This window comes from Mustela lutreola, chromosome 14, assembly GCF_030435805.1.
Source record: "Mustela lutreola isolate mMusLut2 chromosome 14, mMusLut2.pri, whole genome shotgun sequence".
NCBI classification, from domain to species: Eukaryota; Metazoa; Chordata; class Mammalia; order Carnivora; family Mustelidae; genus Mustela; species Mustela lutreola.
The window spans coordinates 35,151,478-35,170,359 of record NC_081303.1 but is presented as its reverse complement, the minus strand read 5'-3'; the positions used below and the strand labels follow the sequence as shown (position 1 = coordinate 35,170,359).

General features: G+C 37.0%; 1 protein-coding gene across 9 annotated transcripts in view; it reads left to right on the top strand.

Moving 5' to 3' along the window:
• The window catches only part of RABGAP1L (RAB GTPase activating protein 1 like), a 776,623-nt gene that overhangs the window by 194,863 nt on the left and 562,878 nt on the right, over positions 1-18,882 (top strand). For all 9 annotated transcript variants that reach the window (XM_059146060.1, XM_059146061.1, XM_059146062.1 and 6 more), the window contains exon 12: positions 15,694-15,787. In XM_059146060.1, coding sequence (XP_059002043.1) covers positions 15,694-15,787 — 94 coding nt within the window. The remainder of the gene's footprint in view (positions 1-15,693; positions 15,788-18,882) is intronic.

The window sequence follows — 18,882 nt, the reverse complement described above, 5'->3', positions numbered from 1 at the left end:
TAGATTTTTCAAGTGTGATTACTAAATCAGTTGAGATCATTAGAAGGCCATCTGTAGATTAAGTTTGTTATTCGGCAGGTTTTGTTGAAATTGTAAAGTTGGAGCAAACTTTTAGTGGGCACCCACTACTTTGTTAAGTGCTCTAGACACAAAAATAAATAAGACATGACTCTTATCCTTGAGCAGCTTTTAGCCCATAAGAAAAAGACCCACAAACAGATAGCAATATGTAGTAAATGCAGCAATAAGATATGAATGGGATATAATGTGAGCTGCCTAAAAGAAAGTTTGGCCCGAAAATTCAAGGAAGACTTCCTGGAAATTGTGCCCTAGGAGTGCTGTCTTGATTAAAGCACATTAGTTAGCCAGAAATATTTGGATGCCTGATAAGGAAGACTTTCCAGGCAGAGGGAAACATTGGGTGACGGGAAAACAGCATTATGTGCGTGGTAAGATATATTCATTTATAAGGGTGGGAAATAATACAATATGAGATTAGAGAGAATATAGAGGCTGGGTGATGGAGGGTCGTTTAGGTCATTCTAACTTTGTATTTTCTTCTTTAATCAAAGGTTGGTATGAGAGATATCTCTACAGTTATGGTAAAAGTGTCTTCTTGGACATGATTTATTATGTTTTTGAGGGTATTTTGTGTAAAGATTTAGGCCATTGATCACACAAGTTGGGAAAAGTTCCCTCTAAGTGAAAGTAATGTTAAGCTTTTTTTTTTTTTTTTTTTTAAAGATTTTATTTATTTATTTGATAGACAGAGATCACAAGTAGGCAGAGAGGCAGGCAGGGAAAGAGAAGAGAAAGCAGGCTTCCTACTGAGCAAGGAGCCCAATGCGGGGCTCTATCCCAGGACCCTGGGATCATGACCTGAGCTGAAGGCAGAGGCTTTAAACCACTGAGCCACGCAGGTGCCCCTAATTTTAAGCTTTTATCAGTAAGAGTTGTGCCTGTGCATGTAACCGTTTCTTTCTTTCTTTTGTTTTTTTTAAAGATTTATTTATTTATTTGGGAGAGAAGGAGAGAGAGCACACAGGCAGTGGAAGGGGCTGAGGGAGAGGCAGAGAAATCCTCAAGCAGGCCCTGCGCTAAGCATGGAGCCCATAGCAGGGCTTGATTCCAGAACTCCGTGATCATGACCTGAATGGAAATCAAGAGTCAGACACTTACCTTGCTGAGCCACCTAGGCACCCAACCCTTCATTTTTTTCATTCTTGTCTTTGGAGAAGGTTAAAGCTTAGTTTTTCATTTAACTGTTGTATGTTGTTTTTGCTTTGGTGTTCTGATGGAAGGCATCTTCTTTACCCCATTCCAGCCTTTGACTTTTCTGTTCCTATTACTGTTCATCTATTTTACTCTGTTGTCATGTATCTGTATCCATTTCCTCTGTTTCTGTTAAGACATTACTTCCTCAAAGTCAGGGAGCATGTCTATTTCATATTTTTAAGTTTGGCCATATATTGAGTGCTTAATAAATACTTGAATGAATTAATACTTGATTAATTCATGTTTGCTTCATTTACTTGTGTCTGTTTTTAACTTCTCCCCCTCAAGTTTTTTTTTTTTTTTTTTTTGTAAATGGGTAGGATAGATATAAATAAGATATAACCGCTAAATGTTATGGGCTCCATATATCTAATCTCTTAAATCATCTGTTTCTCAATATATGAAGAGGACATGATGTAATAATAGCTACTATTTTTTGAGTGAATACTGTATTCTATGGAGCTTCTCTTCAAATTGACCTTTCTCTGAGCCATTGCATATGTTGTTCCTTGTTTGGAAGGTACTTTCATCAGGACTTCTGCTTGCTGCCTTTTCCATATCATTCATTCATTCATTTCTATTTATTTATTTGATAAAGATTTTGTTTAATGAGAGAGAGTGAGAGAGCACAAGCAGGGGGAGTGGCAGAGGGAGAGGGACAAGCCGACTCTCCACTGAGGCTCTATCCCAGGATCCGGAGATTGTCCTGAGCCAGAGGTGGAGGCTTAAGCCATAAAGCCACTGAGCCGCCCTTTTCTCATCATTTAGATCTCAGCTCAAGGCTTAGGTGTTACCTCTTCAGATAGCCTTCCTTGACCACTTTCTGCTAAAGTAGGCCCTTTCTTCTCTCTCAGTTTTTTCTGGAAGTCTTCCCTTATACAGTAAGGCAGCATTAGTGTTTCTGTCATCTTGTTCTGATGGTACTTTGAACATACCATTCTAATAATTCTTAAAATACCATATTATAAATATGGTCTTTTAAATTCATTTCTCTCACCTTCCAGAGTGTGAGTTCCTAAGGGGCAGATGGTATTTTATTCTTTTTTGAGTTCCCATTGCCTAGTATGTGGCAAGTGTTAAGTAAATATTTATGTAATAAATGGAAATCTCTTGGAAATGTTAGACTCAGTGAAGAACAACATATTTTTTGTTTTTAAAATATGTTAATGGATAGATAGGTGATACAGGGGTGAATATGTGTGCAGAACAGACTTAACATAGCAGTCTTCAGACTGCTATCCTCAGAAAAGGCTATTTGCAAGGTCAGCCCTTGGCTTCTACTGGGAAACAAATTTTGAGAGGGTTCCCACCATTCCCTAATTGAGAAGAGTGGCTCACTGTGCCCACACTATTTCTACTAACAATATGGTTTATGCTGAACACCTACTTTCCTTCTGGATTCTGGAATTTTGGTACATGCTAAGCGGAGGGTACTTACATGATCAGCCCCAATAAAAACCTCTCTAATGAGCTTTCCTGGTAGACAGCATTTCACACGTTTTGTAATAACTTGTTGCTGGAAGATTTAAGAGTGTCCTGTGGACTCCACTGGGAGAGAGAGGACTTCGGGAAGTTTGTACCTGGTCTCCTCTACACTTCACCTAGGGTGCCTTTTCCCTTTGCCAGTTTTGCTTTGTTTGTACTGTAATAAGTCATGTGTAACAACTATAGGCTGAGTCCTCTGTGTCCCGCTAGAGAATTTTTTTTTTCCACTAGAGAATTATTGAACATGGGGGTGATCTTGAAGACCTCTGACTTAATAAGATAGATAGATCTTTTGTACTTCTAATTATGGGAGAAATGACAGATACTAAATCAGAAAAATATCATGAACTAATAATGCCATTTAGACAGTTAAAATTGGTTGATTGGTCTGGGTAGCTACTTTAGATTGGGTGTTCAGCTAAAAATTTCTCTGAGGAGGTGGCATTTGCACTGAGACCTGAGTGACAAGAAGAAGCCAGTTGTCGGAAGATCGGGAAAGAGCATTTTAGGAGAGGAAATAATGCAGAGGCGTGAAAGTGAAAGTGTGCTTGGTGTGTTTGAAGAATAGAAAGGAGAATGGGGGCGCCTGGGTGGCTCAGTGGGTTAAGCGTCTGCCTTCAGTTCAGGTCATGACCTCAGGGTCCTGGGATCGAGCCCCGCATTGGGTTCCCTGCTCAGGGGAATTCTGCTTTCCCCTGTCTCTCTGCCTGCTGCTCTGCCTATTGGTGATCTTTCTCTCTCTCTGTCAAATAAATACATAAAATCTTAAAAAATAAAGAAAAGATGGATCACTGAAGGGTCGGGGGCAAGCAAAAAAGTGATACAATACAGACATGGACAGATATGGCCAGGGGACATCATGTAAATACTTGTAAGCCACAGTGAGGAATTCTTTTTTGAAGGCTTTAAAGGATTTTAATCTGGGAAGAAGAGACAAAGATTTGATTCCTGGTTTCAAAACCCCGCTGCAGCTTTATAGGAGGAAAATGAAGTTAAGTAGAGTAGGGATGGAAGCAGGGAGACCATTGGGAGACTCTTACAGTGATCTTGGCCAAAATGTTGGGGTCTTGGGTAAGGGTTGTAATGTGGAGAGGGAGAAAAGTAGATAGAATGGAAATACGTCTTGGAGGTGGAGTCGGCAGCGTCAGGCAATCAAATGTAGGTGGTGAGGATAAATAATAACTTGTCCATTTCCGTTTGAACAACTGCATAGATTATGCTGTCATTTATGAACATGGGGGAGGGGAGAACCAGGCAAATACAGGTATGTGAAGAAAACTAAGAATTTTTTTTGCAATGTCCCATAGGCAGTTGATGCATAGGTTCTGAAAAAGCATATTTCTTATTTTATTCATCAAACATCTGTTGAGCGCTTACCAGGTGCTAAGTACTTTGATAGGGTGTGTAATGCCATGAGCACTAGAATACAGTCTCCTATTTAAGCAAGTAAGTTAGTTTCGGAAGGAAGGCAGGCAAGTGTTCAGGCCATTACAGAGAGATATGTTATCATAGGACCATGCAGAGAATGCTTAGGTCCAATAAAATGGCACTTATGCTCTACAATTTTCAGTTTTTCTCAAAAATCCATAATTTTCTGTTACTTCCACAATTATATGTTTACTGTCACTGTTGAATTTTAAAGTCTGTATGTGTAAGAGCCAGCCTATATCAAAAATTAACCTGTCTCCTTCGGCGGTTTCTGCTCCTTTTCTCCCAATGTGTTTCATACTTGGCAATCTCTTCATCAGTTAAAGTGCTTTCCCTTAGGAGGGGAATCTAAAAAAAATCCCAGTGCAGAGATGCACCTGCTTTCACTGTTACTTCCTTGACTGCCTGATTTCATGTTGCTGCTTTGGCTAGTCTTGTGGGCATATGTCCCCTCACTTTCTCATTTCCTTTTGAGTATTTTCCCTTGCAGATTTACACTGTTGGTCAAAGAGGTTCGTCTGCCCAGTTAGAGGACTTCTGAGTATATTTTGCAGCTCTGGTGGGTGTTAGTGAGCTCCCTTTCCACCATTAGTTAAATTTGAGTATCCTGAGGGGTTCTTTCTTCCCTTGCTTCTCTTTGCTTGTAATTATCTCCAACGCTTGCTTAGTTTTTTCCCTCTAATTGATTGGCTGCCTTTTAAAAGTCATTCTTTGATAAGTTTTAAAATAATCCTTTAGTATAACTATTTTCATATGTTCTTTCTTATAATCTGCCAGGCACTAACTTCCTTTTTTACCACCTGTCAAATTATTTTGAAAAAAAAAATCATCGATAATACATTGAAATAGCCACTGTCCCAATTTTTTATTATAAAATTATACTAGTGCCCCCAAACACATCAAATTGTATACATTAAATACCTACAGCTTTTTGTATGTTAGTTGTATTTCAATTTAAAAAAATGAGCAGAGAATTAAAATGCATTTCCAAACTCCCAAAAATACAAAATGTAAATAAATAGATAAATAAATAAATAAATTCTATGCCCTTTATATCCTAGAAAAATGTAAAATGAAACACCCATAAATACACGAAAGGATATACTAGCCTTATGATTAAGAAAGCAGTTTGTTGGGGCACCTGGGTGGCTCAGATGGTTAAGCGTTTGCCTTTGGCTCATGTCATGATCCCAGGATCCTGGGATGGAGCCCTGCATCAGGCTCCCAGCTCAGCGGGAAGCCTGCTTCTCCCTCTCCCACTCTCCCTGCTTCTGTTCCCTCTCTCGCTGTGTCTCTGTCTATCAAATAAATAAATAAAACCTTAAAAAAAAGAAAGAAAGAAAAGAAAGCAGTTTGTTTAGATGCACCTGGGGGGCTCATTGGGTTAAGCATCCAACTTTTTATTTTTTATTTATTTATTAATTTTTTAATTTTTTATAAACATATAATATATTTTTATCCCCAGGGGTACAGGTCTGTGAATCGCTAGGTTTACACACTTCACAGCACTCACCATAGCACATACCCTCCCCAATGTCCATAATTCCACCCCCCTTCTCCCAACCCCCCTCCCCCCAGCAACCCTCAGTTTGTTTTGTGAGATTAGGAGTCACTTAATTTTGTCTTCCTCCCAGTCCCATCTTGTTTCACTTATTCTTCTCCTACCCCCTTACCCCCCATGTTGCATCTCCACTTCCTCATATCAGGGAGAACATATGATAGTTGTCTTTCTCCGACTGACTTATTTTGCTAGGCATGATACCCTCTAGTTCCATCCACGTCGTCGCAAATGGCAAGATTTCATTTCTTTTGATGGCTGAATAGTATTCCATTGTGTATATATACCACATTTTCTTGATCCATTCATCTGTTGATGGACATCTAGGTTCTTTCCATTGTTTGGCTATTTGGACATTACTGCTATAAACATTCGGGTGCATGTGCCCCTTTGGATCACGTATCTTTAGGGTAAATACCCAATAGTGCAATTGCTGGGTCATAGGGTAGTTCTATTTTCAACATTTTGAGGAACCTCCATGCTGTTTTCCAGAGTGGTTGCATCAACTTGCATTCCCACCAACAGTGTAGGAGGGTTCTCCTTTCTCCGCATCTTTGCCAGCATCTGTCATTTCCTGACTTGTTGATTTTAGCCATTCTGACTGGTGTGAGGTGATATCTCATTGTGGTTTTGATTTGTATTTCCCTGAAGGCATCCAACTTTTGCTCTCCATTCAGATCTTGATTTCAGGGTCATGAGCAACCTGCATTGGGCTCCTCACCAAAAAAGAAAAAAAAAAAAAAAAAAAAGAAAAAGAAAAGAAAAAGTGGTTTGTTTAATGTTAAGAGCCTTACCCTCTTTTTCCCTCTCAAATGTAACCTCACTTCTTTCCATTCTAGTTATCTGTACAAATTTGTGAGGCTTAAAAAACAATGTTACAAAGTGGAAAAAAAAAAGTAAGGTTCTTGTCTGCCTCACTTCTCTTGAATATGGTTGACAGATTTCAACAATTACTGATACATTTTTATTAATCACTTATGCTTAGTAACTACAGGGACTATTAATTAGAAACCTGTAATTAGATTGAGAGTGACAGTGATGATGATTTAGTTGGAAAGAAATCATGCAATTTGTGGTTTCTTCCACCTTGAATCTTCTCTCTGTAATAAATCACCTTGCTTTTGACAGTGGAAAATGTTACCCTATTTCAAATATATATATATCAGCTTATATATAGAACAAATATATTCTGACTGTCATGTGAAAAATGAGAGACTATTTTCAAGGTCATACAAATGTGACAGCTTTTGGCTATCCAAAATGACATTATTTCCTACTAAGTAATCAAAATAAATCAATTTTACTCTATTCCAGGTTGACACATGTCATTATACAGACTTGTATTCCTACAGGTTTTGCCAGATGAGTGAGGTTTTGTTTTTTTCTCTCCCCAATTGTTTAGAAGAGAGTTTATAGTAACCTTTGATTACCTGTATTAATTTCAGCGAACAGTATGTATTACAAAAGAAAATTAAGGGGAAAATCATTGAAAACCCATAGCAATCACATTTTATCTGTGGTTACTTATCAGTTCCTCATTTTATGAGTAATCCTTCAGTTGAAAAGAAAAATGAGATTGCCTGGGTGCCTCATTTGTTAACCATCTGCCTTTGGCTCAGTTCATGATCCAGGGTCCTGGGCAGTCTAGCCCCACATCAGGCTCCCTGCTCAGTGGGAAGCCTGATTCTCCCTCTCCCACTTCCCCTACTTGTGTTCCCTCTCTTGCTATCTCTCTCACTGTCTCTCTCTCTCTCTGTGTCAAATAAATAAATGAAATCTTTATTTTTTTTAAAGATTTTATTTATTTATTCATTCGACAGAGAGAGATCACAAGTAGGCAGAAAGGCAGGCAGAGAGAAAGGAGGAAGCAGGCTCCCTGCTAAGCAGAGAGCCCAATGTAGGACTTGATCCCAGGACCCTGAAATCAAGACCTGAGCCGAAGGCGGAGGCTTAACCCGTTGAGCCACCCAGGCACCCTAAATGAAATCTTTAAAAAAAGGATTTTGTGCTAATTTGCCCCTGATTTTGTCATTTATTTTTAAATTTATTTGAAAAAAAAAAGAAGCATTGTGTTGTGTGCATGTATATGTATATAGAAATATATATATATTTTTTCCTTTTATGGTGTCTGTTGATACTAGTTCTGAAATATTCCTTTTATGACTAGGATGAAAAACATTGCTAATAGAAACACAGTATTTGTTTCAAAGCAGGGAGTAGCCAAAGTTAAGAGAGAGAGCCCTTAAATTAATTTGACTGAAATGTCATACATATTTATTTTATTTGATCTTAAAAATCTACATTTATTAAATCTTATTTTGGTGTTGCACAGTTGGTTTCTGATCTCTGCATGTTAGAAATCAGTGAATAATAAACAATAAACCTAGAATGCTTTTTTTAGTTACTTTGAAGTGCTGGGCTGGAAACGGAGGATTCAGTAGCAATAGAAATAATAAGAAATGATACCTAACACTTGAGTACTACTGGGTGTCCAGCACCATGTTTAGTACCGCACATGCATTCTCATTTAATTTTTACAATACATGTTTAATATGGTTATTTTCATTTCACCGATTTTTAAAGAAAGTTGTAGTCCTATAGTGTGAGTTTGAAGGAGAAATTGAATTGAAATTGAATTGCAGGGAAATTGAAATTGGCAAGGAGACTGTGCATGGAGAAAAATGAAGTTAGGCATTTTGGAAGAGTCTCCAGCCATACTCCCTGAGTTAAGCATAGTCTCTCAGAGACCTTTTCTAAAGTAAAGGAGTTGAAGCTGTTAGTTGTGGATTCCCCCAGCTCCCTCTCTTAACATCATCAAACTTATCCAAAGCCCCATATTTAGTCAAAATATGAGAGGTCCTTCTGGTCAGTCACTCCCTCCAAACCTGGGCAGTTTCATGTCTTTTTCGGGAGTTGGCCTGATTCCTCATCTTTCTCTTTCTGATGTTTTCTTTCCCAATTACTTTAAGTGTGTGAACGTATTCTAAAAATAAAACAGTAACAAAGAAATACTTCCATTTATTCCATAATTGAATGTTACTGTGTGCTAAGTGCTATTATATAAAGACAAGATCTACTCCCAGCCCTCACAGAGCTTGGTTTCCAAGAAAGGGAAGAACATATGTAAAACATGAAAGTTATAGATATTAAATGCCTGAATGAATAATGAAAACAGGCATGTGTTCCTGGAAATCTTACAGATATTATTGTAGGAGTCTATATAGGAGTCAGAAAGGAAGAGCTGGCCAACTTTCTGGGAGCTGGGGCTTGATAAAGGAAGCGTGACACTTGACTGGACCGTGCAGTTCTTTTTAGCTTTATTACTCTCACCTTCGCACATTTCATGAGCTTCGATAGAGATAATCTACATTTATAGTTGCTGCTTCCTGCTGAATACTTGCACTCTGGCTTTTCCCCTGTACTGTACATCACAGGAATTCAAATTTCTTGAATGAAAACAGCTTTTAATAGTTAACATGCCTGCCTTTTGCCAGGCACTGTAATATATATGTGTTCTGCATACAATAACTTGCTTAATTGGTACAACTACAGTGTTGTTGTTATTCCCATTTTACAAATAGGCAGCTGAATCACAAAGTGATTTAACCAGGATCACAGCTAATAAACGGTGGAACTGGATTTCAGAACCAGGTGTTTTCACTCTGGAATCCATTATGAATGACTGAATGGACCTGGTTCCCTTTACCCATGTTTGCATATAGATGCCCACGTACTAAAATTTACTAATTTTCGAGGCATATATTTTTTTGTAGGTATAACGACTTTTTCTTTCTTCCATCTTCTCCCCTTCAGTTATCAATTCAGGAAACTTTTAACATCCTATGGCCAAGTACTAATATAGGCACTGGGAGTATAGAAATAAAAGTTTCTCCCCATTGTCAGGAAACATAAAGTCTGATAGGAGAGGACATAGAAGAAAATAGATCATTGTAATATGGTGTGATAATCACTAGGAGAAATATGCCCAGAGGAGTAGTGCATCCAGAAAAGGGTAATCCTAACTTGAATTTTGGTGTAAAAAATAAGATTTACTTAGGAGGATAGGAATCCTAGCCTTATATCATTGTTCTTCTTTTTTTTTCCCCTAGGTACAATGGAATACAATTGGTTGTTTTTTTTGTTTGTTTTTGTTTTTTAACAGTTGCTTTTTATAAAACCTTCAGTTACCCTTTTACATACCACATTGTTCTGTTGTTGCCTCTCTGCCACATTCTACTTGCTAACCTTCTCACTGTTTCTTACTGCACTTCAGTTTCCAGTGTCTTTTTCTTTCCTTTCCTTTCTGTCCGTCCGTCCGTCCGTCTGTCCCTCCCTCCCTCCCTCCCTCCTTTCTTTCTCTCTCTCATTCTTCCTGTATATTTATTTATTTGAGAGAGAGAGCATGGGAGCCAGAGAGAGAGAGAGAGAGAGCGAGCGAGCAAGCACGCATGGGGAAGAAGGATTGGCAGGATCCCTGAGTGGGGATCCTGATTCGGAACTTGATCCCGGGACTCTGGGATCGTGACCAGAGCAAGAGGAAGATGCTTAACTGACTGAGCCACCCAGGTGTCTTCTAGTATCTTTTTCATTCTTTTTTTTTCCCTTAAGTTTATTTCTTCCATTGTACCTAGAAACTCCTTTGTATCTAATAGAGTAACTTTATTTCAGTTCAATGATATTCTTAGGATTTTTCCTCTTTTATAGAACCCCCCCTTAATATTTCCTGCAGTATCAGCTTGGTGGTTGCATAGTCTTTTAAGCCTTGCCGGTCTTGGAAACTCTTTATCTCTCCATCCATTTTGAATGTCAGTCTTGCTGGATATAGTATTCTTGGCTGCATGTTCATCTCATTTAGTGCCCTGAATATATCTTGCCAGCCTTTCTGGCTTGCCAGGTCTCTGTGGAGAGGTCTGACGTTATTCTGATGGGCTTTCCTCTCTACGTAAGGAGCTTCTTTGTCCTAGCTGCCTTTAGGAGTGTCTGTCTACAATTAAGATTCCTCATTCTTACTATGAGGTGTCTCGAGGACTTTCGAGATTCTGTAATCTTGGGGGGAAACCGTTCTGTCTCTAGTACATGAACGTTGGTTCCATTCGCGAGATTGGGAAAATTTTCAGAAAGAAAGACTTCAAAGGTAACACGATGTCAATAAAAACGTATCTATCAATAATCACTCTCAATGTGAAAGGCCTAAATACGCCCATAAAATGACACATGATTGCAGATTGGATAAAACGACAGGACCCATCCATATGTTGTCTACAAGAGACCCATTTCGAACCTAAGGATACACCCAGACTGAAAGTGAAGGGATGGAGAAGCATCTTTCATGCCAGTGGGCTTCAGGAAGGCTGGGGTAGCGATTCTCATATCAGATAAATTAGATTTTAAACTAAAGAGTGTAGTCGGAGATACAGAAGGACACTACATAATTCTGATCTAACTGTTGTAAATATCTATACCCCTAATATGGGAGCAGCCAATTACATAAGAAAACTATTAATCAAGATAAAGAATCATATTGATATGAATACATTAATAGTAGGAGATCTTAACAGACCTCTCTAATACAGTAACTTTAATTTGTTTCCTTAGCTTCCTTTCTTCTTGTCTAACAGAATGGCCAGTAGGTATTTGAAACTCAAGGTGACTGGTTTCTGCAGCAAGGAAGATAGATCTGGCTCACTTTTGAGGTCACTAGGATATCAATTTATTTTTATTCTTCCTGATTGTCAAGGGGATTGTACCCCTGAAACCTGACCATTAAATCTCTTGCTCCCAACTCAGTGGTTTTGGTGTTTTTTTGGGCATGTTGCTTTAAATGGGCCTGCCTTTTCTATGCTTGGCTCTGGCTTCTAGCCATTTACTCGATGTTGACACTTGGCACAGACTCGTATCTGCTAAATGCCAAGCATGGTCTCCTATGAAAACATGGTAAGAAAAGAAACAAACAAACTATAAGGAGTGGTAACATTTGACTCTGACTTAGAATTCTGGAATTTTCTGTCTCCTTCACCTGCCCAAGCAGGGTAACCTTGAGCAAATTACTTAGCCTCTCTGTGCCTCAATTTTCTTACATTGAAAATGGGAAATTGAGTAGTTGACTACCTTATTAGGTTGCTTAAGGGATACAGTGAGTTAGTGTCTATAAAATTTAAGAACAGTATTTGGGGGCGCCTGGGTGGCTCAGTGGGTTAAGCCGCTGCCTTCGGCTCGGATTATGATCTCAGGGTCCTGGGATCGAGTCCCGTGTCAGGCTCTCTGCTCAGCAGGGAGCCTGCTTCCCTCTCTCTCTCTGCCTGCCTCTCCATCTACTTGTGATTTCTCTCTGTCAAATCAATACATAAAATCTTTAAAAAAAAAAAAAAGAACAGTATTTGTTATAGAGATTAAAAAAAGACATTCAATAAAAGCCTATGATTCCTGTCTTCTTTGGCTAAGTCCTATTTTTTTGTCCAAATATTTGGCTCCTGACTTGCTGTGGTTTCTGCCTTAATTGTTCATCAGGGATCTAGTTTTTACTTCAGTGTGTGTGCCCATTTTACCCCCTCTTGTTGTGGTTCTCCTACTAATCTGGGTGTTTACACTTCTAATTCTTTTTTGTGGTGGAAAATAACTTGGCAGATTGTCAGTAACTTGTTGTTAATGATGGTTTTATGGCATATTAGTAGGGGTTTATAATAATGAAATAGGCTTTTGTTTTCTGTAGCAACAGGTATTATTTAAAAGATAAAAGTCCTTTCCCCATGGTTAATATAGTTATGTGTACTTATTTTAAGAGATAAGAATTTTTATAGAAAAGAAGCTTAAAAGTGAAACATGTGTTCCCTTAATATTTATTGAATGTCTGCTATGTGAGAAGATACTGTTAGGTGCTGAAACATAATAGTTTCTTAATAGTTTGGTGTATAATCTTAAACAGCTGTTTATAAAGATATTTGTAGTCATATCAGTAATACACTTACCGAAATAAAACTGTACTTAAAAATTACTTTACTCCTTTTTTTGTTTTTCATCTCAAATTAATGTATTTTAGGTGGTTTTCAAGTATTGTGTAAAGATCTAGTCAATTCTTAAACTGTTGGGTGGTATTCTTTGGAATGGACATACCATAATTTAGTTAATGCAACTTCTTTTTTTAAATAAAGATTTTATTTATTTATTTGAGATAGAGAATTAGAGAGAGAGAGAGCACAAGCAAGGGTAGGGGCAGAGGGAGAAGCAGACTTACTACGGAGCAGGGAGCCCAACACAGGGCTCTATGCCAGGATTCTGGATCATGACATGAGCCCAAGGCAGATGCTTAACCAACATTAACTAGGGGCACCTAGTTAATGCAGCTTCTGTTGAAGAAGTCCTGATAGTTTTCAGTTATTATTACAAGCAGTGATACAATGAAATTCTTTTACAGATACTGATATGGCATATGTGTTCCTGGAGAATAAATTTTTAGAAGTGGAGTTGCTGTATCAGATGATGTGTTAATTTGGCCTCTTAGATTACTCTTCTATAAACATCAACTTTCTTGGCCATTTCCCCTTATTTTTTTTTTTTATCAACACTAGATATAATTATTCTTTATGCTCTCTGTTTTTTTCTGTTTTATTGTTTTAATTTGAATAACAAAATAATTGAAATAAGGCTTTCTTTAACATCTTTATTGGCCAGTTATTTTTTTATACAACTGTACTATGTTTAGGTCCTTGGCCCAAATTTTTTTATTGGATTTTTTAGTTTATTGAATATTAGGACCATTTGTCAGAAGTTGGGATTTTTGTTTGTTTTTGTTTTTTAGTATACACTATATCTTGCTTCATATCAGCTTTTAATTTACAGGTAGATTTCTTAATCTTTCTTATGGCATCTTGGTTTTGTTTTATTCCTTTCCCAAAAAAAAATAAGAAGAAACAGATTCTCTGTGTTAGTAGTACTTTCTGAATTTTATTATAATCAAGATTAATGATTTGTTTCCTTTTTTTTTCTTTTCCCTTTTCATTGTGTTCTTAGATTTTGGTCTTCAATTTGGCATATACAACTTTAGCAAATACTTTGGAGCCTTGGTGTGTTATTATTTACAATAGAGCAAAATAGAGGATAAGGTGGGACTCTATTGGACCCTGCTTGACTGAAATCCAGTTTTTATTATAAGCACTCATACTTGGTACCAGTTTATAAGAAGAGTGATCCACAGTCCCTGTTTGCCTCAGAATAGTGTGTTTAACCTTTTTTCCAGTGTAACTTTTAATAGTCTCCTTTTTCACTCTCAAAAAGTACCTCAGTCTAGATGAAAAATTATAAGGATTATAAAGGATGGTTATTTACATCGATAGTTTTTTTAGGATATTTTAATATTTAAGGCTTTAGTTGTTTCCGTTTACTTTATTCCTCTAATACTTAGAAATACTTCATTTGGTTTAGCTTTTTTTTTTTTTTTTTTAAAGATTTTATTTATTTATTTGAGAGGGAATGAGTGAGAGAGAGTACGAGAGAGGAGAAGGTCAGAGGGAGAAGCAGACTCCCCAAGAAGTTGGGAGCCCGATGCGGGGACTTGATCCTGGAAGTCCGGGATCATGACCTGAGCCCAAGGCAGTCACTCAACCAACGGAGCCACCCAGGCGCCCCTTGGTTTAGCTTTTTTAAAAATCTCTTACTTCTCTTATATCCATGATGAACAAAGTTCACAGAATTGCTTATGTGAGGTATTTGTAGAGCCGTGAGTTTAGTGTATACCTTCTTGACCTTTATTCCAGTATCCAGAATAATGTTTACTTTTTGAACAAAGTGTCCTAAACGTGTTAAAGCATTTGTCTATGCATGTGCTTATGTTTTGGTTATACTTTACTATGTGATAAGATCTCTTTGTGTGAATATGACCAAATCTTTTAACCTGGCCAAATAAACCTTCCTTTACTGTATTGTTTTTTGGTGTTCATGCTGTCCACCTGTATGAATTAGTTTATACTTGGACCATTGGCTTTCTAGTATGCTAAGTAATAACTGTTCTTCACACCAATCCCGGTGGGATTCACGTAATGCCAGTCCCTATTGTACTGTAACAATGTTGATAGTACATTTGTGCTTGCTATGAGCCAAACAAATTTTTATCTAGCTTATCATTCAGGTAATACTTCTTCAGACTTTTCTTATATAGTCCTCTGTCAAAGTCCTTGTTATAATGTAGGTAAGTTGTGCCCATTGTATTTCCTTTCTCCACCAGCTCTGTTACCACTTACAGAAGATTTACACAGCTCACAGTTACTCATTTTCATCACTAATGGAGTGCTGTAACTCAACCAGTTGTATTCTTTCTGCAACTGTTACTTTATATTATGGGATATTTATAAAGTTGCCATTTGAAAAAGCCAAATAGTTTAATCTTTCCTTTAGTTAAAAATATTTGTACTTATGAATTCCTATAGTCAAAAATATTTGTACTTATGAGTATATCTTTAAAACCTTAAAATTTTCTTATATTTCTAGTTGTTTGGTGTTTGTATCATAATATATATATATTTCTCAGTGTTATATATTGATATAAATGTATATCTGACTCTTGATTTCATTGTTGGCATCACTAATAAAATATTAATATTTGAGAGTATTAATTTCATGATTAGAATATCACATAGGAATTTCTAATTGTGTTACCATTAGCTTTAAAATTTTACCCTTTGGGGATAGAGTTATTTATATATAGGTATTTTCAATTTCATACTATATAAACTGTGAATAGGAATTTTCATAAAATGTTTATGCTTTCAGAATATATTTATCTAGGCACTAAAGATAAACTGTATTAATGAAATTTCTACTGTTTTTTTTTTGCAATGGGCATAAGCAGAAGTTTGTTTTATTAGACACATTGTCATGTTTCTTTCTTTATAAAACATAAATAACAAATATATAATACAGTGTTCTTCATTTTTATTTTTGTGTTTCTTCTGCAGAGAGTGATAATGAACTCTCAAGTGGAACAGGTGATGTGTCTAAGGATTGTCCTGAGAAGATCCTGTATTCTTGGGGAGAACTGCTAGGAAGATGGTAAAATTTATTTTTTGTATTGAAAATTTTATATTTACATAGTTGATGTTAATTTGTCTTATTAATTAAAATATGTTTGTTTATATTAGTATTTTAATGTACTTTAAAAACATAAAAGTTAAAACATAATTCATGAATACTCTATGTTTGTCTGGGTCTTCCATTCAGTATGGTTTTATTTAACTTACTTTTGGAAGATACATTTGCTTTATTATTTAATTTAGAAATAACATTGCCCAGAGTTGTCAGCTATGTGCTTTATTGCTAAAACATATAAATATCTATTGTTAAGGGGTTATATTTCCTTTCTCTACTAAGTCTATTACCACGAAAAGGGGCTGTACTGCTTAGAATTACTCATTTCTCCACTAATTATAAACGGTAACCAGTCTGTTTTATTCTTTCTGACTAAAACTGTTGCTTTAGATTTTTGAGTATTTTATCTAGAACTACAAAAAAGGATACTTTGTTTATACTTATTATGAATATTCTGTTTATATCTATTACAGGTAAGTTTTTTAAAGAGGTAATCATAACTATAATTTGTTTTGTTTTTGTTTTTTTTTTAAAGATTTTATTTATTTATTTGATAGACAGAGATCATAAGTAGGCAGAGAGAGAGGAGGAAGCAGGCTCCCTGCCAAGCAGAGAGCCCGATGCCGGGCTCGATCCCAGGACTCTGGGATCATGACCCGAGCCGAAGGCAGAGGCTTTAACCCACTGAGCCACCCAGGTGCCCCCATAACTATAATTTGTTAGTAAAATTTAAAAATCTTGCCAACAAATGATTATGCCATACCATTATATAGAAACTACCATTTATTATTGAGTATGCATATCAAATTACATGCATGGTGGTGGTCCAGGAGAAGCTGCTAAGTCTGGGAAGAATTTCAGACATTTTATATGGTAAAGTAGAAGAACAACGAATTAAAACTTTATCTTTTTAAGAGACAAACAAATGCTTCTTATGATATACACCTCCTGAGAGGTTCTTCATTTAATTAGGCAGATTATTTATGGTTCTGAGGATTGGAAAGCTCATGCCTTCTCACTGTAAAATCTGGAGAATAGTTTGTCAACTTTCTGATCGAAGTGCCAAATCTTTATATTTTAAGGAGTTGCCCTAAGAGTAAGGGAGGGCTTGCTGCCTCCCCTAATTAAACAAAGAAAATTTAATGTTATTTATCTCACACATACAAATGTAAGATGAACACATCTTAGAAAGTTTAACTCATTGATTAATGGGAGCCATTAAGATATTAGAACCAATCAAGTGAGAATTCAGTTTAGAGATTTATATTCTCTTCCTAATAATTCACTTGCATTGTCATGAATAGGTATTGTTTTCATGGCTATGGACAAAAAAGTTATGCATTGTTACCAGTTTTCTGCACATCTGTTGAGAGTTGTAAATTTGCCTAAAGACAAAGGCATACACCTCTGTCATATCAGATAATTCCCAAAAAGGGCAACATAGAAAAGGTGTTCAGTAGACTCTTTAACCCCATTTCAAAAACCTTTCATGATTTTTCCCTATACTATATCCAGAAGCTAATTGACTCATGTAAGCATTGATCACTTTCCTAAATTTATCTCGTATATTTTTACTGATTTCATGTAATGTTTTTTGCCCCATTTAAGATGAATTTTCATTTTCTATGACCGTGAATTAGTGTTAAGGTTATCCATGACACTTGTTAAAGGTGATAAGGATGACTTTATTCAGGGAGGGGGAGCTATCATGGTAGGTGTAGGAATCACTGAAATGAGGTCTTGCAGTAGGGGAGAGGGATTGGGCTGAACTCCAGATACAGCAAGGAACAGTGCAAATTTATAGCCAAGGAGAGGGTGGATGTCAGCAGGTGGAAAGTGACTGAGAGGAAACATCAGAGGTGAAGGAGTTTCTGACTAAATTTACCTTGCAAGATTCTTGCATAAGGTGGATAAGGGTGATCAGACATCACCTGAGGATGTGAGAAGATGAGGAACTCAATTAGAAATCAAGGGTGATCAGATACTGAGGGTGGGGGTCCTGGCTAAACTGACTTAGTAGGATTCTTGCTAAAAATGGACAAGGCAGCAATGAACATGGAAACTTCCAAGTCAGGGCCTGTTTGAGGAAAGAGTTCAGGTGAGCCTGAGCAGAGCTCTGTGAAAAAGAGAATCTTTGTCATTAGTTAATAGAATTTTCTAGGACAGTTATATCTTGGGAGTGTGGAAGGGGTGCTGGTCAGAGCAAGAAGATTGTTAGAGTCCAGTTGGGAAAAAGAAGCCCTGCCAGCCTTTTCAGCTAGAGGGGTATTAATGCAAGTAATTGGTTTCTAGCGTGTTAGAATGCTGAACTACAGAAAGAGGATATTGAAAATTCCAAATAGTAGGAAGCAGCAGTATCCTCTAGAGGTGGAGAAATAAAATGGAAGAAGTATTGTGAACAGAATCTAGGAGCTCAATGGAGGTTTCCTAAGGAGCTGGTGCAGGGACCTCTGAAGAAGACTGCCCAGCTGGTTGCTGAGGCGCTGAGGATGCTCAGAGTAGCTAGGGTTTAGAAGAAGCTGTGAGGGGAGGGGACATTTTGTTAGTTCCTGGCTTCTAAAGAGTTACCCAGCCCTCTGAGCTGGTGGGGGGACCCTATATGATTGGTGCTGGTATTTCCTAGAGCATCTCCCAGGTATCATTATTTCTCAGGAGTTGTAGTATGGCTGCTACTGGCAATGCAAATCCTTCTTTTCTTCTGTCTTTCAATCACATATCATTGTTAACTTATTGGCAGAACCTAATTTGGAAACCAAGTTTTACAAGGTTGTAGGATACAAGGTAAATATGCAAAAATCGATCTTACTTCTATATTCTAGCTATGAAAAATTGCAAATAGAAATTTAAAATCACATAAAAGCACTAGAAAAAACCCTTGAAACATTAGGTAGAAATTGAACAAACTGTTACTAGATCTATACATTGCAGAAGTAGAAAACAGGAATGAAAGAAATCAAAGAAGACCTCAGTAAGTGGAAAAATATACCATGTTAATAGAATGAAAGTCTCAGTATCGTTAAGATTTCCCTTCTGGCCCTACTAGTCTTTGGGATCAATGT